At 42.0% G+C, this 25,614-nt stretch overlaps 1 protein-coding gene across 4 annotated transcripts in view; it reads left to right on the top strand.

Moving 5' to 3' along the window:
• The window catches only part of LOC149162786 (pto-interacting protein 1-like), a 52,128-nt gene that overhangs the window by 6,160 nt on the left and 20,354 nt on the right, over positions 1-25,614 (top strand). For all 4 annotated transcript variants that reach the window (XM_089437403.1, XM_089437401.1, XM_089437400.1 and 1 more), the window contains 2 exons: positions 24,835-25,082; positions 25,239-25,365. In XM_089437403.1, the coding sequence (XP_089293529.1) occupies positions 24,835-25,082; positions 25,239-25,365 (375 nt within the window). The remainder of the gene's footprint in view (positions 1-24,834; positions 25,083-25,238; positions 25,366-25,614) is intronic.

Consider the following 25,614-nt stretch of genomic DNA (forward strand, 5'->3'; position numbering starts at 1 on the left):
GAAGCATCCAATACCATGGACCGAAAAACTATCGTGTCCAAAACCATGGACCGAAAACCATAGGTAGGTCCGCCCAACCTAATACAGGGTCCAATTTTTTTTTTTCCTGGGGGCACTGCCCAGACCCCGTAGAGGGGGGCTACCCACCCCCCTCAAACCCCCCGGACGGGGGGGGGGGCTACTCGCCCCCCTCAAACCACCCAGGCAGGGGGGGCTGCCGACCTCTCTGTGACCCCCCCGCTGCGCAATTGGTGCAACGAAGGGGGGGCTCTGCCCCCCTCTAACCCCCCGGTTCACTACATGGGCTAGTCATGGAAAGAATATAACACAACCCAACACCAAAAGATTGAAATGGGTTGTGTTATATTCTTTCCATGACTAGTCCACGTAGTGAGCCGGAGGGTTAGAGGGGGGGCGAAGCCCCCCTTCGTTGCGCCAATTGTGCAGTGGGGGGGTCACAGGGAGGGCGGCAGCCCCCGTTGTCTGGGGGGTTTGAGGGGGGCGAGTAGCTCCTCTCTACGGGGTCTGGGGCAACGCCCTGGGAAATTTTTTTTGGACCCTATATTAGGTTGGGTAGGCCTACCTATGGTTTTCGGTCCATGGTTTTGGACGCGATGGTTTTTCGGTCCATGGTATTGGATGCTTTGGCATGTATAAATATGTATTGTAACATTGAAAGGAACATAACGAAAAATCAAACTGGTAGTCTCGGTTTTGGGACCCATGGGAAAATCTCTGTGTATATGTGTTTTATGTGTTATGCTCTCGCATTGTTTATTTTCTGTGTTTTAGAATTCGTATGCAGGTAATTTCTGTATGGGGTTAAAACCTACATTTGGATCTTGGGGGGGCCCCCAAGATCCAAAAGATTGAAATGGACCTTGTGGGGGAGGCCCCCAAGATCTGAAGAATTGCAATGCTAGAAAGAAAATGACAGAACACACAGTAAATAAAACCACAAAGAAACTTTTTATTAAAACCGATAGTAACTATAAAGGCTACATTGTGGCGGACACTCTGTCCTTTTACTGAATGCGACTTGTTACTTATAGTTTTTCAAGTTACAATACCACGGGTCAATTCCATGGGTGAATGAATACCATGGGTGGGTGTCACAATACCATGGGTCAATTCCATGGGTGAATGAATACTATGGGTGGGTGTCACAATACCATGGGTGAATGAATACCATGGGTGGATGTCACTTACAATACCATGGGTGGATGAATACCATGGGTTGATGCCATTTTCTATTCGGATCACGCTCTCTTCAACTCTGCTCTAGCGGATGATGTAACTTGTTCTTCTCCCTGCTTGGCCGCTTGTAACTCCTTAGCCATACGCTCGTTCTCTGCTATCAACAATCGAACACTCGAGCTGGTGGCTTCGGCATATGCTCTAGTAACATTGGCCAATGCTGCTGGATGCTTGTGCACATCGGATACGATCACTCGTTCTTCAAACTGCGTAGGAGATATGTGAACATCTGGAGTGGGCACTCTGTGCGACTGCACAACTCTGTGTTGCGACTCGTCGAAAGATATGTTGTGCATCTCCACTTCCGGATTGTCTTCAAGGATTTCTGTGTCTCCTTGATCGCTTGGGACTTGCTCTACTTCCGGATTTGGTGAAGCTGGTGGGGTGACCTCTTGGTTCTGAGGCATGAGGTCAATATCTTGATCTGACTCTGGCTGCACCCTATCCGTATCCATCTGTTCTAGCATCTGTTCAATCTCTTGAGCTAAGTCTTGCTCCTGCGACTGCTCACCCTGTCTGCTCTGTGCCAACTGCTTAGATGAGTCTATAACCTGTATGGGCATAGTTTCATCAATCTGTGCATGCTGTGCCCCCTGCTGTGCCTGTCTCTGCTGCGCTTCCTTCTCTCTTCTGCGCATCTCCTGTTCTTCCCGGAGTTGCTGCTTCAACTCCTGCAACTCCTTTTCTGTTTCCTCCATTCTCTGTTTCTCTCTTAGCCTTTGCATGATCCTCTTGTCACGTTGTCGCCTCTTAGCATCAATCTCCAAAGCTACTTTCATCACAAGTGGATCTACTTTGAACTTGTGTCTTTGTTCTGCCTTTGCGCTGTCAACAACCTTTCTCTTGCCTTTGTCATGCGCAGGTACGTTACCCTCTGCTACTGCTGATGATGGTGCTCTCTGAGATGCTGCTTCTTTCTGCTTTGCCAACCACTCTACAACTATGCTGATTGGTTCATTGAGCCTGGAGAAGTGATAACAATATCTCCATGGGTCTTCCTCAGGCCAATGACACGCCCCGTGGATCCAAGGAAACCACACTCTCGCATAGTGGTCCTTCACCAAGCAATGCGGGTCATACAGATTGAAACTTTTGGTGCCAAAGGTGAATCTTTTGAACTCCTCCGTCTCGGCCTCAGCATGCTTGAGATTCCGTATCTCGTACAACCTGATACACAAAGGAAGAGCGGGCCAAGGTGCCTTATTCTTCCTGTGTAGTCTCGCTGACAACCCTGTCGAGATGTGATATGACACCTCTTGCATGATGAGCTTGTCCATGACAAACTTCGGTAAAACATGCGAAGCCTTCTCCGCACTGTACATCCATATGAAGGTGCCAAGGGGTGAGACATACCAGTTTGCTATGTCGATCAATGCCTCCATTGCTGCCTGCGACATGCAAGGTGGATCCTGCTCGAATATCATTTTGTACACCGGGGTGACAAATTGGTCTAACAACTGTGTGATAACTCCGCAGAAGCTGCATTCGGAGAACAATCTGCAATAAGTATGCAGAGAGGTTTTCGAAAGTGTCCATGCCCAACTCAAGCTTGGGAATTGCTGACGGGTACAAACTGCATCAAATATGTTTGCGGACATGTATATTTCTGCTTGCTGACCCTTGGGCGAATGTCGGGCTTTTGTCACCTGTTCTTTCAGCCTGAGATCCAACATGTCAGACCAGTTGCAAGGTCTTCCTTCGCTGGCCAGTTGGTCCAACGCGATCACCCAACTCCGCGGGAAGGTTTCTTTGCTCTCTTGGCCGTATAAGCAGCATGCAAAGATGATCAAGTACTGATATGCCTTCCGCACAATCTTCATCTTGTAAACCTGGCTGGTTGTTGCCCTGAACTTGGCTAGCTATTTCGCCTAGCTCTTCAAGATATCTCTGGAGTTTGTGTTGCTGAAGGGTTTCTCCATTGTAATCACCGGTTGTGGCAAGTGATACGTTTGCTGAAAGTCCTTCGCCCTGAAGGTAACAAGCTCTGTCCCACTGACACTGCTGAATGTCATTGTCTCAGGATCTGTGTGCAAGACAATCCAGTGGATCATGTCCGCGCATGGAAATGCGGGATACCTGCATGCAATCCGGTATAAGCTAGACTTGTGAATATTGACATAGACCTTGCGGTCTTCTAGATTTTCCTCAAATGTGCCTGTGAAGGTGTCGTTGATATCCTGCAATTTCATCTTGATATCTTTGTCTATGAACAACTTGGTGTCTTCATAGATAGGCAAGCTCATAGACACTTGTTCAACTGCATCTCCAGTTGCACTTTCAACGGTGTCCTTTGACCCTGCTCTCTTGGAGGCCATTGAACTTGAAGTGCTGAGAGACAGACGAACACCTGTGACACCTGGAGAGATGGCGACATTCATGGCAAGCAATCTGTCAGTTGAAAACCAAAACAAATTTGAGGATTGTCATGCAACATACCCGGGTGACTGACTAAGAAGATTGCGCAATTTTCACTGGGAGGTTGGGAGACTGACTGCCAAAACTACGCAAGGTACAGTCTGGGCTATCAGGAGGTTGAATGACTGTTGAAACTGCACAATGCACAGTCCAACCTGGCCTGCTAAGGATTGAAACTACGCATTGCATAGTTTCAGTCAGCAAGGACATGCAAGCCCAACAAACTGCATTGTGCAATTTCTGGGGCCAGCAGGCACTACCTCCCAGAATTGCGCAATACAAGCCTAGAGATTAGTGCTGGCCAGATTTGCGCATTTTATGGGAGGAAGGCAGAGCCTTCACTCTCAGAAATGTGCATTGCTATCTAGGCAAGGCAAGGTCCGGGCTAAGGTGGCCCAGACCCGCCGACAGGGGACTGAAAACATGCAAAGTTCTGAATGCATGGCGAAGCTAAGTGTAAGCAAGAGTGAATGATAATGCATGCAAACAGTGAGTGCGAGATTCAAAAAACGGGAAAGCAAGCATGTGTGTGAAGCGAGTCGCCGCAACGACGATCGTCAGTGCAAAAATAGTGTCATGCATGCAACAACAGTGAGATGCAATGAAAAACTTGAAACAATGCTTCTACAGGCTAACATGCATTAAAACGACAACATGCGTTCAACAAAACCAAGCAAACAACATTCATACAAAGCGAAATACAAAAAGCGACAAAAAAGCAGCAAATGACATGAAAAGCAAACTTACCCGGAAAAAGCTAAGCTGAATGTGCCGAAGACTCCTAGATGCGATGTGGGATGTCAGAGCTCCAAGATCGATGTGAGGAATGAGCTCTGCAATGTCGAATAAATAAGTTTGATAAGGATGAGGCTTATGACACGCATGCCACAAATCTAGGAAAAAGCGACACTTGGAGGGAAGTTTCTAAACGATCTTTGCATGTAACCTCCAGCTACTAAAAATAGATCCCTAAAATCTAGGGATGCTTTTTTGTTTTTTGCTTTTTCTTTTTCGGGAAAAGCATCCCATGCATGCAAATCAGGATTGCTCAATCCTAGAGGGAAGCGATAAACTTGAAAGCACATGCAACAGTTTGCAAGCCTGCGGATGAGATTTGCACAGTTTTTGGGTTGAGCAAGACTGGCTGTCCCTCATGCATTGCGTAATTTCTGGATTGAAGCCCTAGCTGTCAGTCAGAATTGCGCAATTTCTAAGCTGAACCCTAGTGTTGGGTTGGATTGCGCAATTTTCAGAGGGAAGTTTGCCTGGCTGGATTGCGCAATTTTCAGAGGGAAAAAAGGTTCCCCTCCAAAATTGCGCAATTTTCAGGGGGAGCAACTCAGCCAGAAAAATGCCCAAGTCCGGAATGATAGCCTGTGGTGAGAGACAAACAAGTTGACATGCATAGGCTGGCTGGCCATTGAAACTCAGCTGAAGCCTATGTACTTACTTAGTGCAAGACATGCTGCTAAGGATGGTAGGTAGGGAGGCTACAAAACGAAGCTAAAGCAAAATTTTGGAGGGTGGTTGTAGCCGCTACAACACTTGGCGACACACTGGTAGAACTCTAGCTCTATGAATGGACCTTGTTACGTGAAAAGCAAGTCTAACTCCTCTGGAAGTATTGTTCAGTTCTCTGATCATCTTGGTTTTCACACTAGTTTGATTGAAGGATATAGCATCTGCTATGCTCTTGATCGGTCAACACACATTCCAAGCCAAGTCAACACAGTTGTTTCGATTGGGATGAGGGGTATATTGGTGCACAAGCAATATGATAGTCAAAGTTTAAGTTTCATCTCTGGTGTTGCTCCGCTACCAGCAGGCCTGGACAGTACCTCGGTGGAGTCACGCAGGAACACAAGCATTGCTCCGCTGCCAGCAAGCCTAGTCAGTACCCCAGCGGAGTTACTTGCATCACCTCTTTGCACAGGAAGCCTTTCTCTTCTTTCGCCTTATTCATTTTTCATTTTTTCAAAATTTTTCACATTTTCATTTTCATAACTGTGCATAGCACTTATTCATTTCAGAGGCGGAAGAGGGATCCCGACTTATTGAGAGCAGAAGAGGTTTTTTGTATATACCTCTGACATACTTGTTAAGGTTTTCCCCCTCACCTTACTCTACTTGACTGAGCTGACAAGGGTTAACCCAAAACAACTGACTAGAGTAGGTGATACTAGTTAGTGCGCAAGCGTTGTGTTTTCATCAAGGTTCACTTCGAACATAACGTATTTTCCATTGGTGTATCATGGACTGAAGACAACAAGTTCTACATAAAGAGACAGGACAACAGATAACCAAGTATTGATAACTGTACAAGTCCTCTTGTACTTTACACTTGCTTGTTTCAAGAGTCGCACACGGTTTCATGCGAAGCTAACTACGAACGAACGTAAACAAGCAAACAAACCAACAAACAAAAGAGCAGAAGCAAGTACGAAAGAAAAGCAAGCAGGCAAGCAAACAAACAACAAAGCAAGAAAGCAAACATGCATGCAAGCAAACAAGACAAAAGCAAACACTACTCCTACTCCTAAACTAACAGTGCATGGGCCTGATCACGTGAAGTGATATTTCTAATGTTGCCACTGGTGCATTGGTCAACCCAAGTTGGTGAAGGCATGGTTCGCAAACAACATATTTAGGCGAACCAACAAACTTGAAAGATATAACAATGAAGACAAACACACTCTGAGTTTATATGCGTCCATAGAAAGAAGGTGGTGAAAGAGCATGACATGCAATCCGTGGACTTACCATGGTGTTGTGCTACACTGCGTGCAAATGTTAAGCATATGCACTCTCTTGACTGTGACATGCAAGCAAATGCGAGAAACATAGACAACTTGCGTCGTACAAGTGTGCTTGCTGTGTAAGATTCCTCCAATGCATGAGCGATGGGATCATGTAGTTCAAATGGAGGAAGCGAAATCTGTGTGTTGGATTGATCTTCAATGCATATAGATGAGTGATGAGGAGCCTTGGGTGTTTCAAAAATTTCCTGATCGGAAGTGAAACCAACCTCAGGACAGTGAGGGCCTGACATAACCATCAGCTCGGGTTGAAGTTCCTCAACAGTCTGCGGGGTTTCGACTTCGTCGACAGATAGATCATCATAAATGGGTGGCTTAGACAGATCAATAGTGATAGAATCATCATCGTGATCGAATACGAGAGTAAATGGATCACGACAGCTACGATCAGAAAAATCAATGATTTCATCGACATCCTCATGATCAAATAAATCAAACAGAGGGGTAGATGAGAAGCAAGAATGTTCACCCTCTGCGTTTCCAGAAAAAGCAGATGAAAAATCAAGTGGATTTTCAATGAATAATTTGTCCTCTCCGCTGTCGAATGATGGACTGACATCGGGTGCATTTTGCGAATGATCAATAGTGGATGCATTTGTGGATGGATTTACACAAGGAAAATCAAAGATAGCAGAATCACCAAAGATGTCAGGAAAAAGCGGAGGAGGCGCGGACAAAAGGAGATCATCCTTCGCCGTGGGTTGATGTTCAGGTTCCCAGTCATACTCATCATGAATGACAATGCAAGTTGGTTGTGCAACAACTCCGTCGATGGCTTGATCCTCGTTCACAACAGGTGTAGAGTCCGGAACAGAAGAACACAAGACAGTGCAATTTGGAGGATCAGCAGAACGCGAAGACGGAGGTTGAGGTAACAAATGCATGTGACAACCCATGGGCTTTGCAACCAAATTTGCGCGAAAATTGAGAGAAGTGATGCTGGGAGGATATGACAGTTGAATAGACGTGTGTGCATGTTCTCCCACATCACTCTGCAGTGGTGGAGCTGTTTGATGAGGGGAAGGCAGACAATCACCTGTGACAGCGACTGTGTCTGCTTGTGATTGCGCAGCTCCATCACTGAAGTATGCTGAGCGGGGTTTGAACTTCAACTTCATCTTGGGATAGAGTGATTTGTGAAGGCAATATTCGAATCTATCCCAAAGATATTGGAATTTCATCTGGTTTTTCGGAGCTTCAAACTGAAGTACACAGAAGCACTGCCAAAAATCCATAGGCGATTCATGTAGATTCTTCCATTGTTTTAACAATTTTTTGTCAAGAGGTTCAGGATCAAAATGATGGAAAGTAGATTCAATTAGATCACAGAACTACTTAAGTGAGTGCACGCAACCGTGAGGCAGGTTATGGCACCATCGTTGTGGGGACTCGCGAAGTGTGTGTGAAAGCGGCAAGCAGACCTCGACTTCATAGAATTCATCTGCATCCTCAAGGAATGCAAGGAAGTCGTGTAAGTACTCAAGCTAGGCCACTTCGCCTTCACCATTGTACGTGAATTCTGACAAGAGATCATAAAACTCCCTCGTGATGTCGACAGGTTCAACATTAGACAGACATCGCAGGAGTCTAATGATGTCCATGACAGATGTGCAAAGATTCAAAACAGGATGAGAGGACTCAGCTTGTCATCTGGTCCTCCTTCTAGCGCCAGAAATGTTGACTGTGCTAGATCCGCCAACATGTTAGGGGATCTCCTCGGTAAGAAGTTCCAATTAGACCTTAGACCGTTTGGTGTAGGAGTGTCAACAGTGGCGTAGTACTGTATTGCCTTGACGCGGTTGCGAGCAGAGGTGAGAAAGATGTCTCTGTTGGTAGCAAGGGTGTGACATGCACAACAAGTCAAGGAAGGTGCATGAATGGGTCTAAGTTCTAACACACGTAACGGGTGTATGAGTGTGCCCCTTGGAAACCTGTGACAACACGTAGCTTGAAAGGGAACACACGAGAGAGATACATCACAAGATGGAAAGAAGGTTAGCCAACGATCCAAAGTGATGGTTAAACTGACAACACATCTCGATAAGATTCATACAAACATATATAGAAAAGTCCATACATACATGTGTAAACAACAAATACACATATCATTAGAGTAACCAAGATAATTGAAATACAATAACAACATATGCATGAAATGTGCTGATTCTGTTATATTAAGAAAGTAAAAGCTCCAATCATACATACAACTATGACTAACCACTAGTCTCGACAACGAAACGTTATAGTCACTGCCGCCTACTCCTCCAAAGAGATATACTAGCTCTGCACAGTGGAGAAGCCAAGGCTTGTTATAATACACTCCAAATTTTCTCTAAGATACATCTATAGGAAGCTTCGCTCCCAAAAGCCTGTACAATGAGTTATGAGGTTTTATAAATAGCAAAGGGTGGGGTGACTCTTGACATTCTCCTTTGTGACTCTTCAACTACCCTCATGACTCTTCAACTACTACATGATTGTTACACTCTACTATACACTTGGTCTTTCACTTTTACAAGATGTTACATTACAATTTGCACATGTACCCATGTGAGACAAAATAGGCTTGAGTAAGGCATGCAAGACATTACTAAGACTCAGACAACTGTGGGAAGACCAACTCTTTGATATCCTTGCGATGATCGATGGTAGCGAACTAATGCCAAGCTTGGGAGTCTGTTATGGTGTTCGCGTGCTCAATGGTGACATCCTGCTAAAAGCGCACTCTTGCCTCTGTTGCATTCGAGTACACTAATTTGGCACCTTTGTCCAACTTGTTTGATAACATGCGCAACATAATCCTGAGTGCAGCCGGACCAACAACATACTGATGCATAGTGTCTGTGCTGATCTCGAAGTTTGCGCCGGTGGCTATGCACATCAACTCATCAAAGTACATGTCCAACTCCAGTCGGCCTTGGTTCTTTGACTTCGCCTCGGTGAGTGTGCTAATAGATGGGATCACATGCGTGCGCACAATGACATCCATGCTTCACATCTGTGCATGTGAGGCTTGCAAACTGGTGATGAGCTGCGACAGTTCCTCATAGTTCCGGATTTGACTCCGGATGCGTGCCTTCAACTCTACCGCTTTGGGCTTCATCATCTTTGGCAAGTGCAATGGGGCTCCTTTGTACCTCATTGTCCATGTTTGCATGCGGTCGACAACAGTGTGCAGATTTGACAAGATGCGTGCTCTCCTAGCACAATGCTGCTGCCAACCGTTGAGATGGACAACTGACTTATGCACGGTGCTGAATCTAGAATACAACATCCGCATGACTGTTTCGAGGGACGATACTTCATCTAGTATCACTCTTTTCAACTTTGCTATGGCGGATCATGTAACTTGTTCTCCTCCCTTCTTGGCTGCGTGTAACTCCTTAACCATGCGCTCATTCTCTGCTATCAACAATCGAACACTCGAGCTGGTGGCTTCGGCATATGCTCTGGTAGCATTGGCCAATGCTGCTGGATGCTTGCGCACATCGAATATGATCACTCGTTCTTCAAACTACACAGGAGATATGTGAACATTCGGAGTGGGCACTCTGTGCGACTGCACAACTCTGTGTTGCGACTTGTCGAAAGATATGTTGTGCATCTCTGCTTCCGGATTGTCTTCAAGGATCTCTGTGTCTCCTTGATCGCTTGGGACTTGCTCTGCTTCCGGATCTGGTGAAGCTGTGGGGTGACCTCTTGGTTCTGAGGCATGAGGTCAATATCCTGATCTGACTCTGGCTGCACCCTATCCGTATCCATCTGTTCTAGCATCTGTTCAATCTCTTGAGCTAAGTCCTGCTCCTGCGACTGCTCACCCTGTTTGCTCTGTGCCAGCTGCTTGGATGAGTCTATAACCTGTATGGGCGCAGTTTCATCAATTTGTGCATGCTGCGCCCCCTGTTGTACCTGTCTCTGTTGCGCTTCCTTCTCTCTTCTGCGCAACTCCTGTTCTTCCTAGAGTTGCTGCTTCAACTCCTGCAACTCCTTTTTTGTTTCCTCCATCCTCTGTTTCTCTCTTAGCCTTTGCGCGATCCTCTTGTCGCGCTGTCGCCTCTTAGCCTCAATCTCCAAAGCTGCTTTCATCACAAGTGGATCTACTTTGAACTTGCAACTTTGTTCTGCCTCTGCATTGTCAACAACCTTTCTCTTGCCTTTGTCATGCGCATGTACGTTGCCCTCAGCTGCTGCTGATGATGGTGTTCTCTGAGATATTGCTTCTTTCTGCTTTGCCAACCACTCTATAGCTATGCCGACTGGTTCATTGAGCCTGGAGAAGTGACAACAATATCTCCATGGGTCTTCCTCATGCCAATGACACGCCCTGTGGATCTAAGGAAACCACACTCTCGCATAGTGGTCCTTCACCGAGGAATGCGAGTCATATGGATTGAAATTTCTGGTGCTGAAGGTGAATTTTTGAATTCCTTTGTCTCGGCCTCAGCATGCTTGAGATTTCGTATCTCATACAACCCGATCTGAAAAAGAAGAGCGGGCCAAGGTGCCTTCTTCTTCTTGTGTAGTCTCGTTGACAACCTTGTCAAGATGTGACATCTCTTGCATGACGAGCTTGTCCATGACAAACTTTGGTAAAACATGCGGAGCCTTCTCCGTGCTGTACATCCATACGAATGTGCGAAGGGGTGAGGCATACCAGTCTACTATGTCGATCAATGCCTCCATCGTTGCCTGCGACATGCAAGGTGGATCCTGCTCGAATATCATTTTGTACACCGGGGTGACAAAGTGGTTTGACAACTGTGTGATAACTCCGCGGAAGCTGCATTCGGAGAACAATCTGCAATAAGTGTGCATAGAGGTTTCTGAAGGTGTCCATGCCCAACTCAAGCCTGGGAACTGCTGATGGGCACAGACTGCATCAAGTATGTATGCGGACATGTATATCTCCGCTTGCTGACCCTTGGGCGGATGTCGGGCTTCTGTCACCTGTTCCTTCAACCTGAGAGCCAACATGTCGGACCAGTTGCAAGGTCTTCCTTCGCTGGCCAGTTGGTCCAATGCAATCACCCAACTCTGCGGGAAGGTTTTTGTGCTCTCTTGGCCGTATAAGCGGCATGCAAAGATGACCAAGTACTGATATGCCTTTCATAGTATCTTCGTCTTGTAAACTTGGCTGGGTGTTGTCCTGAACTTGGCTGGCTCTTTCGCCTAGCTCTTCAAGATATCTCTGGAGTTTGCACTGCTGTTGGGTCTGCTGAAGGGTTTCTCCATTGTAATCATCGGCTGTGGCAAGTGATACATCTGCTGAAAGTCCTTCGCCCTAAAGGTAGCAAGCTCTGTCCCACTGACACTGCTCAATGTCGTTGTCTCAATATCCGTGTGCGAGATAATCCAGTGGATCAAGGTTACTTGGGAGCGGGAGCGACATTTTCAAAAGCTCCCGGTTTGGGAGCGAATCCTGGAGCGTTTTATATATATATATATATATATATATTTATTTTTTATATTTTGATGCATATATGTCACCAAAAACATGTAGAATGATGAATTAGATATAAAAAACATAGATTGAACCATATAACAGCAATCATGTAGAAGTTATAATCTTCATCAACCACGCCCACAAGTTAGTAACATAGTAACATACAACATATTGAGTCTCATGATTCATCAATCTTAAAGTTTCAAGCTTTCAAAATTCAATATATAACATTTATCATCATTGATCACCGAAGTTGTACTTGTAAGCTAAGTGTAACCATTACAACAAATAATATCTAACATGAAATGAAATGGTATAAAATGAAATGAAATGAAACAACTTTCAACTTTCATGAAGCATCATATTCATAATTCATTACTAATGAGTTATAATTGCCAACTTCAAACTTAAAACTTAAATTGTCATATATTGTTTAAAAAAATATCATAATAAATATGAAAGAGTCAATAGTTATAAAAACTACTAGAAACTAAAAAGGACAAGTAAATCTATTATCTATTGCTTATGCTTGGGCCTCTTGCCACCACGAGAAATGTCTAATTTTTTAGTCTTGTTTGAAAATCAGGATCTTTGTCATTAATATCACACTCTAAGCATTAATATCCATAGGTATCTTTGTCATTACCTCTGGATCTGTATAGGGATCTTTGTCATTAATATCACCCTCTAAGAATTAACATAAGATAGAAAAAGCATAGCATGTCAAGTCAAGATTTTGTTTGAGTGATGGGTACATTTTAGGAGGTTCATGATAGAGGAGCTCGACAACCAATGTCCCTAATACATGACAAAATTCAATGGAAACATTGCAATCCCCCAATCCTGAAATCCTGAAAAACTGATAAGTCTGCTAAATTTTGAATGAAATCTTAAATTCTACTTTCTCCATATGAAATCCAATGAGGTCGGAACCACTCTCAAACATCCTGAGTTATTTCATGGTAATGTTAAAAATTTAAGTAAAAGGATGAAAATGAAGATCAAGGAGAATGTCACTTTTACTTTAAGAATTTAATATTAGCATGAATAGCATATCAATACTAGGGCCATATGCTTGATCATTAGGCTACCTCACTCAAAACTTATTTGTTTCTTTGAAAAAACATTGCATTTAGAATATTACTGCAATTTTTTTTGCAAAAAAGACTAAACACTCCCAAAAAGGCAGAGAGCGTCTTTTTTTTTTTGGGGTGCGCTCCGGACCCGCTCCCGCTCGGAGCGCGAATTGGGAGAGGGAGCGAGAGGGGGGAGGGCGCTACCCCGCAGCCCTGCAGTGGATCATGTCCGCACATGGAAACGCGGGATACCTGCATGCAATCCGCTACAACCCACACTTGTGAATATTGACATAGACCCTGTGATCTTCCAGATTTTCCTCAAATGTGCCTGAGAAGGTGTTGTTAATATACTGCCATTTCATCTTTATATCTTTGTCTATGAACAACTTGGTGTCTTCGTAGATAGGCAAGCTCATAGACACTTGTTCAACTGCATCTCCAGTTGCACTTTCGACGGTGTCCTTTAACCCTGTTCTCTTGGAGGCCATTGAACCTGAAGTACTGAGAGACGTACGAACACCTGTGACACTTGGAGAGATAGCAACATTCATGGCAAGCAATCTGTCAGTTGAGAACTAAAACAAATTTGAGGATTGTCATGCAACATACTCAGGTGATTGACTGGGAAGACTGCACAAGGCAAAGTTTGGGATGTCAGGAGGTTGACTGACTGCTAAAATTGTGCAATGCACAGTCCAGCCTGGCCTGCTGAGGACTGAAACTGTGCAATGCAAGGACATGCAAGCCCAACAAACTGCATTGCGCAATTTCTGGGGCCAACAGGGCACTGCCTCCCAGAATTGCACAATGCAAGCCTGGAGGTCAGTGCTGGCCAGATTTGCGCATTTTCTGGGAGGAACACAGAGCCTTCACTCTCAGAAATGCACATTGTTGTTTGAGCAAGGCAAGGTCCAGGCCAAGGTTAGCCCAAACCAGCCGACGGGCGACTGAAAACATGAAAAGTTCTGGATGCATGGCGAAGCTAAGTATAAGCAAGAGTGAATGATCATGCATGCAAACAGTGAGTGCAGGATTCAGAAAACGGGAAAGCAAGCATGTGTGTGAAGCGAGTCACCACAACGACGACCGTCAGTGCAGAAACAATGTCATGCATTCGACAACAGTGAGATGCAATGAAAAACTTGAAACAATGCTTCTATAGGCTAACATGCATTAAAATGACAGCAGGCATTCAACAAAACCAAGCAAACAACATTCATACAAAGCGAAATACAAAAAGCGACAGAAAAGCAACAAATGACATGAAAAGCAAACTTACCCAGAAAAAGCTAAGTTGAATGTGCCGACGACTCCTAGATGCGAAGTGGGATGTCCGAGCTCCAAGATCAATGGGGGGAATGAGCTTTGCAGCGTCGAATAGATAAGTTTGATAAGGATGAGGCTTATGACGCGGATGCCACAAATCTAGGAAAAAGTGACACTTGGAGGGAAGTTTCTAAACAATCTTTGCATGTAACTTCTAACTGCTAAAAATAGATCCCTAAAATCTAGGGATTCTCTTTTGCTTTTTTTTTCTTTTTGCTTTTTCGAGAAAAGCATCCCATGCATGCAAATAAGGATTGCTTAGTCCTGGAGGGCACTGGTCAACTTGAAAGCACATGCAACAGTTTGCAAGCCTGGGGATGAGATTTGCGCAGTTTCTGGACTGAGCAGGAGTGGCTGTCCCTCATGCATTGCGCAATTTCGGGCTGAAGCCCTAGTTGTCAGTCATAATTGCGCAATTTCTGAGCTGAAGCCCAGTGTTGGGTTAGATTGCGCAGTTTTTTCAGAGGGAAGGCTGCTTGGCTGGATTGCGCATTTCTGGAGCCCAGCAGGATTGTGCAATTTCTGGAGGGAAGGTTGGTTCCCCTCTAGAATTGCGCAATTTTCAGGGCGAGCATCTTAGTTAGAAAAATGCCTAAGTCTGGAATGACAGTTTGTGGTGGGAGAGAAACAAGTTGATATGCATAGGCTGGCAGGCCGCTGAAACTCAGCTGAAGCCTATGTACTTATTCAGTGCAAGACATGCTGCTAAGGATGGTAGGTAGGGAGGCTCCAAAACGAAGCCAAGGGAAAATTTTAAAGGGTGGTTGTAGCCGCTACAACACTACCCCACAAGAATCCTATAAAAGCAAGGATTACAAATTCATTTGGAGCATCACTTCTCATTCTCTCTCTTCTGGGCAGAAGTTGGAAGTTGGAAGTTGGGAAAGTCTATTGTCGGGAAGCCGAAGTGAATGCGAGTTTGGGGGAGTCTAAGGAGTCGGGGAAAATCGAAATTTTGGTGGTGGTCTCTCTCTGTTTCATGCTTTGGATTGGGAGAACGAAGTCTCCCAAGTTGGATTGCTGCCGAAAGTTGTGAGCTGCTGCAAGTTGCTGTATAGTCGAAGTTGTTGGAAGGAGATCAATCTTCTGGAGGCTAACTTGGTGTGGAGGGAAGGCCTGGTCAAGGTCTAGGGTGAAGAGTCTCAAGGAATACTATTACTTTGACTGGGTTTTCCCCTCGAGGGGGATTTTGCCCTGGCATGTGCCTACATCTTGTGTTCATTGTTTTATGTGCTACTGCTTTGTGTAATTGCTTGATGAACTAAAGAAAGAAGATATAAAGAATCGTAATAACAAGTAACATCATAAGTAATTATCAAGATCGAGAAAATATTTACTTCCTTTTTGATTTTCCAACATGGTATCAGAGCTTTGGTGAAGAAAGAAGAAAAAGGCAGATCCATTCAGAGGCACTATCTCAGGGAAGGAATCTATCATATTCAAGGAAGATGTCTAACTCTATCAAGGGTGAGAACAAGCTTGAAGGAGCATCTAACTTCAGATCCTGGAAGAAGAGGATTGACCTAATCCTCGAGAAGAACAAGGTATTAGATCTGGTAAAAGGAAATGTAAAGAAGCCTACCGAAGAAGCTAGTGATGCCGACAAAGCGAAATTCAGGGATCTAGAATTGGTGGCTATGACTCTAATGGTAGAAGGGATAAAATACCATCTTGTCCCATTCATAGCTAACATCGATCATGCTCAGGAGATGTATGAAGCCTTGTCGAAGCTGTTCACTATTAAGGACATTGATCAAGTAGCAAGTTTGAAGAATGAGTTGAGGACTACAAAGATGACTAAAGAAGATACTGTGGAAACCTTCTTTGTGAAGATAGCTAGACTCAAGGATGATCTCTTGGCCATTAATGAGATTGTTCCGGAAAAAGATAAGTATCTCATGTCTTTTTAGTTTTGGGTTCATGTACTCATTTAGTTTTGATTATATTAAATACTAATCACCTTTCTCCCTCTATTGTCTTGATTAGGGAAAACATCCGCAAGGAGGATCTCTCAAGACAAGGTTAGTCAAGAAACAAAGGTATGCTTTGAATTGATTGATTGATTATTCATTTGATGATCTATTACTAACCTTGTTATGATTAGTAGTATTGAATCCTAGTGATTCTTGTTTGGGTGATTCATCTCTTGATAAATCTACCCACCCCACTCTTATTTGATTTGGTAGAACCCTAGACAGGTTCTGGAAAACCCTAACCGAAGGGTATGCTGTTGTGAATGTCTGAAACCCTAAACTAATTAGGGATATTGTGAAATGCTAGTTGAAGTCTTTATTGATGATTTCATGTTTGGGGTTTTGGTATGATCGGGAAATCCTAACTAATTAGGATGGAATGATAAGATCGAAAATCTCGGAACCTTTGATATAGGGTTTGCTATGTTTCCAAATTGGAACCCTAGCTCATTAGGGTTTGGTGGAATGTGTGAGAAAGACTCTCATATTTTCTTAGAATTGATTTACTTGGTATGTGTGTGTTGTCTGGTCAAACCCTAGTAATCAAATGATTGTGTGTCTAACTCTTATTTGATATTGTTAAGAAGTTGGGTTTGACTCACACACGATATGAAATGTCTTTGCATGATAAATAAATAAATAAATAAATAAATATATATATATATATATATATATATATATAAATGGATATATATGTCCTTTTTGGTTGAATCCCTAGCTTGGTCTAGGTTAGATGTATTTATGTTATTGACATATGATATGCTTATGCATGGTTATGAATTCCTAGATATGTGTGATGACCTAGTCATTGATGGTCATGAGTCTTAAGGATTTAATGATATCCTTGTCTGAGATTCTAGGACGTTGATGTTTGGAAATCTAGGGTGTTATAACTAAACCCTAGTGAAGTTAAAAGTTTAGTATGTGTGAAATATAACAATAAGATATTTATGCATGAAATGATTGTTGAGATTGGAAATCTAAGGTTTTGGAATTGAACCTTAGTCGAATTAGAAATCTCTGATGAATATTTGAGATTTGTGAAAGAGATTGTTGAATTTGTGAAAATGGAAATCTAGGGTTTGCAAGTAACCTTAGTAGTAGTTGGTTATGTTAATGACTGATCGATGGTTGATTGAAAATCTAGGGGCTTGGAACTAACCCTAGTGAAAGTTGGTCAGGTTGATGACTAAGCTGTGATTGACTCTGATTGATTCTTTTGTATGAAATCTAGGATTTGTATGAATCCTTGGTGAGAAGTCTAACACACATATTTTGGAAGGTTGTTAGATGATTTTTAGATCCATATTTGTGTGAATGGTTTCTAGGGTTTGCTATATGTTGTAGTAAGGTATGTCATACCTTTGGAAGACATTGAAACCCTAGATGGAATGGGTGTTGTTATGAAGTAGTCAAGGGTGTATGACAAAGTCCCTAGCAAGATGTTGAAGAGTATATGTATCCTGTTTGTAATTCAGTCTGGGTATCTGGTATGAATAAATTTGAAATGCTTCTGTGATTTTGATATGGCTAACATCATGCTTCTATAGTTTTGGTTGTACTTGCTATTTAAGCTGTGCAGGGACACAATCTTCACCTTGATGAAGATGCTCGATGTGACAAGCAAGATGTGCAGGTACACAATCTTCAACTTGGTGAAGATGCTCGATGTGACAAGCAAGCTGTGTAGGTACACAATCTTCAACTTGGTGAAGATGCTCGATGTGACAAGCAAGTTGTGCTGGTACACAATCTTCAACTTGTTGAAGATGTGATGAGCATAATGGGGATGATGATAACTCTGATGAAATGGTTGGAAGCCACAAAATATTCTCCGATAAGATGGAGTCTAGATAAAGAGGTGCTTCCTGGTTGAGAGGGAGTGACAGATATGGTTGTCTATTTCATGTGTCACTAGACCAGGACTAAGAGCGGTAAGTCTGAGTGAAGGCCATGAGCAAGAAAAGGAAATTGGAGAATGCATTTTGTAGTGCTGCTGAAAGAAAGAAAGCAGGATCCAATTGAAGAATATGTTGCTGCATTTGAAGTAGGAAGGAAAACAAATGATCAAGGAATCTTTTGTCAAAGATTCGGTCGATAGCCCTGCTATGAAAATATGAGAAGCAACATATGTTCTTTGTAAGACCCCGAAAGTTTGTATTTGATTATGCACATGTGTAAGTATGTTATTGATTGGGGTTGTGTTTGTACAGGTGAATCTCTCGAAGGAAAGCATGCTGGTTACCAATCAGTTTGATTGGGAGAGATTGGTTATTCTTGATCTGCTGGATCAAGGGGTGTTGAGGCTTTGTGAGTGAAGCATTGCCTGGGGAGACATCTGGCTGACACTTTGTGTTGATGTCTGAGTCCTCGAAGTTGGAAAGGTGGCATTGGTCATTGAGCTCTGACACACACCTGGATTTTGGGTTGGTGGTTAGCAAGTAAGCCTGATGGTACCTAGAGGGGCTGAAAGCTTGAGTCCACCTTAGTCCCACCTAGATAGATTGCCCTGGTTAGGAATCTAGTCCATGGCATTGCGGTGCCTAAATTGTTGAGTGACTGGTTGGATAGATTTCCCTGGTCAGGAATCTAGTCCATGGCATTGTGGTGCCTAAAGTTCTTCATGGTTCATATAGTTTGAGATCTTCCATTGTATATGTACATTATGAATACCTCCCTAGTTAAGAGGGAGTGTTGGAAAAATTAACTATGTTCGGTCTTCAATAATGTACTTGAGTCATTATGTAATGTACTTGTCAAAAGAATAAAGAAAATATTTATTATTATTATTATTATGACTTATTAAAGCATGGGTTTCATGCTTGGGTCACCATGTTTTAGGTCAAAGTCCCCATTGAGGACTTCTAGGATTTATTCTGAGTCTATAGAATTATTGTACATTTAAAGAGACCCTTCTTGGGCTTTTGAATCATGTAAATCAGTTAAGTATTGAGTCAAATATGAATTATGTAACCTCCACACCATGTCGGCCTAAGAGAAGATCAAGTCGGCCTAAGGACCCATTCTACCCCACAAGAAGCCTATAAAAGGAAGGACTATGAATTCATTTGGAGCATCACTTTTCATTCTCTCTCTTCTGGGCAGTGTTGAAGTTTCTAAGTTTACTTAGTTTAGAAACCCTTCATGCACCTTTTTTGATTTATTCCTACCTACTTGTTATTTTTCTTTAACAAGTTATTTACAAAGTAAACACTGAAAATAAACACTAGTGCATGCTCAACATATTACAGATCAGCAACTAAAAGAAACAAGAACAAACACACCACATGACACCATTATTTTTTGGACCAATGTCCCCGGAAAAACCCAATGCGGGAAAACCGGTGCAACTATCTGAGGGTTTTCTTATTAAGCAATATCAGAGTACAATCTGGGTGCCGAAACTGGCCTACCCAATAGAGAATTTCCTTAGCAGCTATACCTCATAGTTTGAGAGAAATCTCTTGGCTGAAACCTCAGAAAACCCTTCCGGTCGCTCCTCAGCACAAAACTACTCTGCAACCCCAGCGTCAGCCCAATCTGGACTGCGTCAGCCCCTCTCTATCTCACGCTGGCCTTGCGTCAGTGTTTCTAGGCCTGCATCAGCCCCAGGAGGCCCTGCGTAAGCTCTAGGAGCCGCTTCGTCAGCTGCGCTGGCCCCTCTAGTGCTTTGCGCATCACTTGGTTGCCTCTGCGTGGCCCTGCGTAAGCCCTTGCTGGCTCTGTTTCTAGGCCCCTGGAACTGCTTTGATGCTGTCGTTCTGCCCAGCTTAGCCTCTGAAGATGACTCGCTTGGCCTTCTGGAATTTTTCTTGGCCACCAACAAGTGAATCAAACTCTTGTTCAACTAAATCAAACTCCCTCTGAAGCTTCCTGCGCAATCCCTGTGCAACCTCATTGAGGAAAAATCGACCCTCTTGCCGCTGAATCACCAACACTAGAAAACTCCACTGGAATCATTGTCTCTGCTCACTCTTGTCTCTGCGTCCCTTCTGGCTCGAACTCTTTTACCCTGCTCAACCTCTGCTGCTGTATAGCTCAATGTGCCAAGGAACTCGCTCTCCACAATGTGTCATCTTCATCCCCATCGAGTTGCTCTTATAATCTCTTGTTGGTGATGTTATGCAACCAACTCACAAAATAGAAGAAAGTGACAGATCAACTACTTCAAAAGTAGCCTCTTTGAGGGGACAACCTCCTTTACATTACACAAATGAACAATTCTTGAATCATACAAATGGCAAGACCTCCTTTCTATATATAGGAGTCTAAGGGGTCACAATATAATTAGAGCCGACATAACAATAATAATGTAAGGGCACAACAATAACAATAGTGGGCTTCTATGGGGCACAATAATAACAGTATGGGGACAACATGGGCACAACAATAACAATAAGGGGCTACAATGACAATAATAATAAGGGAATACACTAGTATTATAGGGACCTAACAGATGAATCAATGACCATGATTAGATCTCCATAAATAGCTAAAATCACCTCAAACTCAATCCGTATGAGTTTCTAGAGCATTCTCACATTTCCTTAATTAATTCCTATTAATTAATCAATTTTCCTAAGTTAGAATTGGGAAAAATTTAAATGATGGTTAATTAATTTAATTAAGGTATTTCCCAAGCTTATCTTGAGAAACCTTTTCTGAGTTTTGAAGATTTCGTGTTTTTAGCCTCTTTGACACAAGTCGAGACTAGAACCCCTGTCTGATGCTACAAAAACTAACATCGAGAGTAGGCTGGTCACCTGACAGAATACATTTACTCTAATATTCATATGCCAGGATTGAGAAATGTGCATATAATTCCTTGTCATGCACTGAGTTGTAAAGCTCACTTTTCAATATAAAGCGGTAACACAAGCTATCTCAAGTTAATAACACGAATTGACGGTTGATACTATTTGATGTGGCAAAACATAAGAAATATAAGAGAATATTCACTGAAATAATCATGCATAGGAATTCCCCTGCCCTACAAAAGTAAAATACTAAGTTACCATGATATGGATACGAATCTGTAACATTTTTGAAAAACCAAGAAGTGGATATGGCAGGGATACATCAAGTACAAAAAATATAATAATAGTTTTTAAATTTTTAATAAACAATGCTCGAATAAAAGAATCAAGGGAGTTCTAACTAAGTAGTTCATAAGCCACAATATTTGCTAATGTTTTGCAAATGGGGTAGCAAGCTAAGTGGGCTTGATTGTGGGGGAAAACCTCCACAGTTAAGTGTGTTTGAGCAAGAGGAGTCTTAAAATGGGTGACTACTCTGAAAGCCCTAGTTACTAGGTGCAAGCATTGGAGGTGATGATTGATGCTATAATATTCATTTCACTAGTACCAATTTTGCTTCACCCCTGTGAGCATCACTCAATGCAATTAGTGTTAAGTGGACTGTTCAAAATCATGAGAAATTGGTCAGTTCCGACTAATATCCATGGATATGGATCATAGATTAATGACTTACTCTACATAGATAACCCTGAAAATAATATCTCATATTTAAAGTTAGGAATTAAAACCATTCATGTATCACAACATTAGAACTGAAATTATTATATGTTGTCAACTGGAAATACAACATTATATATTGCTCATTCATGCAATTCCCTCCTACTCACTCAGGGGCAATATCACTGCGTGATATTGTTACTTGATATTAGTCTCGACTGTCATGTTCACTACTTGGCAAGTGCAACCTCAGTCTCAATATCACTTGGCAAGTGCAACCTCAGTCTCAATATCACTGCTCAGTACCGAGTTAGTCTAAAAAAGCAACACTCAGTGTCTTGTGTTGGAAGTGGGGCAAGGTAACCTTATAGAATATTTTAAGGGGCTTTGGGTTTAAACAGGTGACCATAAATGCAAAAAGCCTTTAAAACCCTAAAACTACATCAAGTTTGCCATGGGATCTGCGTGTGGTGGGGTTGAGAGTTGCTGGATACACCTCCAAAAACTAGGAATTTCCTTTGGACCATCTGGAAATGCATAGTTGGAAAATTCATATCTGAAAATGGGATCTACAAATCCAGTAACACAAGTAAAGTACCTTGTGCAGAAGACAAAAATATGACTAAAGACCAAGTTATCATCACTGGAACCAAAAATGGTGCTGGTTGACGGCCAGACTAGGAACAATCCTGAACTGGCCAATTGACTGCATTTGTGAACATATATATATGCAAATTATAATAAAAATTATACATACTAGCACAGCCATATAAATTAAATGGCTGGTAAACACAGATGGCCATCAAAACACTTATATGCCATTTAATTTATATAAACACTGAGAATTTGTAATTCCAGAATAGAGTGGAGGTGGCAAACACACCGCATAAGTTTTGAAATGGAAAAACAGTTTGGAAACCTTTGGTTTCATCTGTTATATTGTGTATACGATGAAGAATATTCTCAGATTATTAAATCTAGATCATCTATACATGTTAATTTTTTAAAGAATGGAAATTCTGGAAGCTCTATTCTAAAATAGACCATGCCTATCGGTGTAATTATATTCATGCACATGAATGTAGATCCAAACCATTAGACACCAAATATGAAAAGTTTGCTCCTGTATATAGCATGTTAGGGCGAATATAGCAAAATGGCACATGATGTGATACATATTTAAAACAAAATACATAAACATAGAGGTTCTAAATGGTCTCTGGAGTCCAATAAACATCATGCTACAACAAATAACTTCATATTATCAAACTCATCTCTTAAACACTCCTGTCTGCTTCCTTTGGTGTTTGCATCAATCCTCCATGGACATCTCCAAATGCTCGCACATGCTCAACGAGTGCAAGAGAAATAATAAATATAAGTGGTGGTCTTTATATAACTTCGTTTTAGGGTTTGGAAGAGGTGCGGTCCCTTAACCTTTTGTTTCCCCTCCCTAGAACCGTTGTTTCTCCCATAGATTGGTTCACAACAAGAACTGATTTGAACTGGCTAGTTTGTCTGCTTCATTATCAAATTGACTGGTCAAAAACGAATTGAACAGGTTGGGTTCAGCCACTTGTTCAGGACTTAGGGTCTGAAGGGTCTAGAACAGTGTAGTTTGACATGGCTAAGACTTTTGAATCTTCCTGAGTCTTGTGAGTCTTGGCTGGGTTGAGTACTTGTGTAAGACTCATCCTTGAAACAAGCCACTTGTGACTCACTCGACTCGTGGGAGACTTACCCTACTCACCAAGGCTCACCACAAACTTGCCATATTTTTTGTTCACAAAATTTACTATATTTTAAGTGTTATTTTTATTTTTATTTTTGGTATTTGTAGTCTTTGCCTAGTCATTAAGTCTTGCTGAGTCCTAGGCCAGTGACAAAACCAGTGGAATCTTTGTCAAGCCCTAGTGTGACATCAGTTACAGTTTGGATAAATGTTGCGAACATCGGCATTGGGATAAAATCGGCAAGGGTCTGGAAAACCAAAAACTCGGGAAAATATCAGTGAAAATCGGCAAACATCGGCAAAATCAAGATACCATCAAAATATTGGTAAAAATCAGCAAACATCAGCTAGGCCAAAAAATTGTGATTTCGAGATAAAATCGGGATGTTATCGAGATGTTCGCAACACTGGTCTGGATTGATCTCGACTGGTCAGTCTTGAAATAGATTGTAAAGATGATTTCTTATTCAACTAAAATACATGACATGCAAGAATACTAGCAAGAAGGCTTTAGCTTAATACATGGAGTTTAGGTAGAAGAAAACGATGCTATGGAAATATTCAGCGTACAAACAAAGAGTGCTATAGGATCAAGTTTTTATTTGGTAGAAAATCAAATTTGCCTACAAACTTCAATATTGAGATACCTGTGGTAGAGTTGTGGCATTGGGAAACATTATTGTCAAGTTGTCCTTCAGAATAAATTGTGGAAAACGACCTAGAATCAGAATGGCACAAGTTATTGGGATGTCCAAGCTTTCAAGTACTTAGAGAGAGATATTGCCAGAAGCTACTAGATAGAATCTTAGGTATTCAACAAATTCATTGGTGAATGATTGTCATGAAGCAGCAAGCATCAGGTGCCTAGTACATACCGAAAATGAATGAAGTTGCAAACAGGACTAATGATAAAAAGACATCTCCCTGCATGCCTTTATGATTTATCTTGTGCCCCAAAATCCTACTTCTATGGACCGCATGTTTGGACATATCGTATTTTTGGTATACTTCATGGTGTTACACATCATATTTGCCTGAAGAGACATAGCTTTGCAGACTTTGTAACATTTGAGGTGTCAATAGGAAGCTGTGGTTTCCTCTATTTGTAACCATTCATCACTGCGAGGAATCATATTTTTTATTTCATATGTGAATGTTTGACATTATAAATATTTGAGAACACAAATTTAACTTAAGTTCTCATGGATGGCCAAACTTAATATCTCATCTTGAAACCATTAGCTTTAGAAGGAATTCAATGGATACGGTACATGATTTGTTTTTTTTGTCACTCATTATTATGTGAAAGCATGTAGCAGGTAACAGTGGGGGTCACAAGAGTGCAGAAACTAGTAAGGATGGACAAATTGTACAACCTATACTCATTGAAGTACCTCAGATCCCTATAGAGGAATTGAAGGAAGCAACAGATAACTTTGGTCCAAAATCATTGATTGGAGAGGGTTCCTATGGTCGGGTGTATTATTCAGTCTTAAGAAATGGTCGTACTGCAGCCATTAAGAAGCTTGATACAAGCAAGCAACCTGATCAAGAATTTCTTGCACAGGTTAGACATTCTGATATTAAACAAAAAGGCTTTTATTTTAAGTTCAACTGGTTTCATCTAATTTCAATATGTCAACATTTGGTTGTTAGTAGGCACAGATATCTAATTTTAGTTTGTCAAATGGCTTTGGTAATATTCTTTTAAATATGCTTGTAGGTGTCCATGGTTTCAAGACTAAAACATGAAAATGTATTGGAACTTGTTGGATATTGTGTTGAGGGCAGCCTTCGTGTTCTTGCATATGAGTTTGCAACAATGGGATCGTTGCATGACATTCTTCATGGTATGTGGTAAATTGCTACACAGGTTTGTGGTGGTATTATTTTTCATTTCATGTATGGATTTTGTAGATTCAAGGAATAGTTTTCAATTTACAATCTGGCTCCATATTGTTTCTCATTACCCTAGCTGGAAATAATAAATATGCTATATGAAGAAAGTTGTGTTTAATGAAAGTGTCAAAATGTCATGGGGTATAATCAGTTCTATTTTACAGTGATGTTCTAACATATAGGGCAGTGCAATGCGAGTA

This window comes from Pinus tabuliformis, chromosome 5_2 (genome assembly GCF_031772625.1).
Source record: "Pinus tabuliformis cultivar Carrire ecotype Pingquan chromosome 5_2, CPIR1, whole genome shotgun sequence".
Lineage (NCBI taxonomy): Eukaryota > Viridiplantae > Streptophyta > Pinopsida > Pinales > Pinaceae > Pinus > Pinus tabuliformis.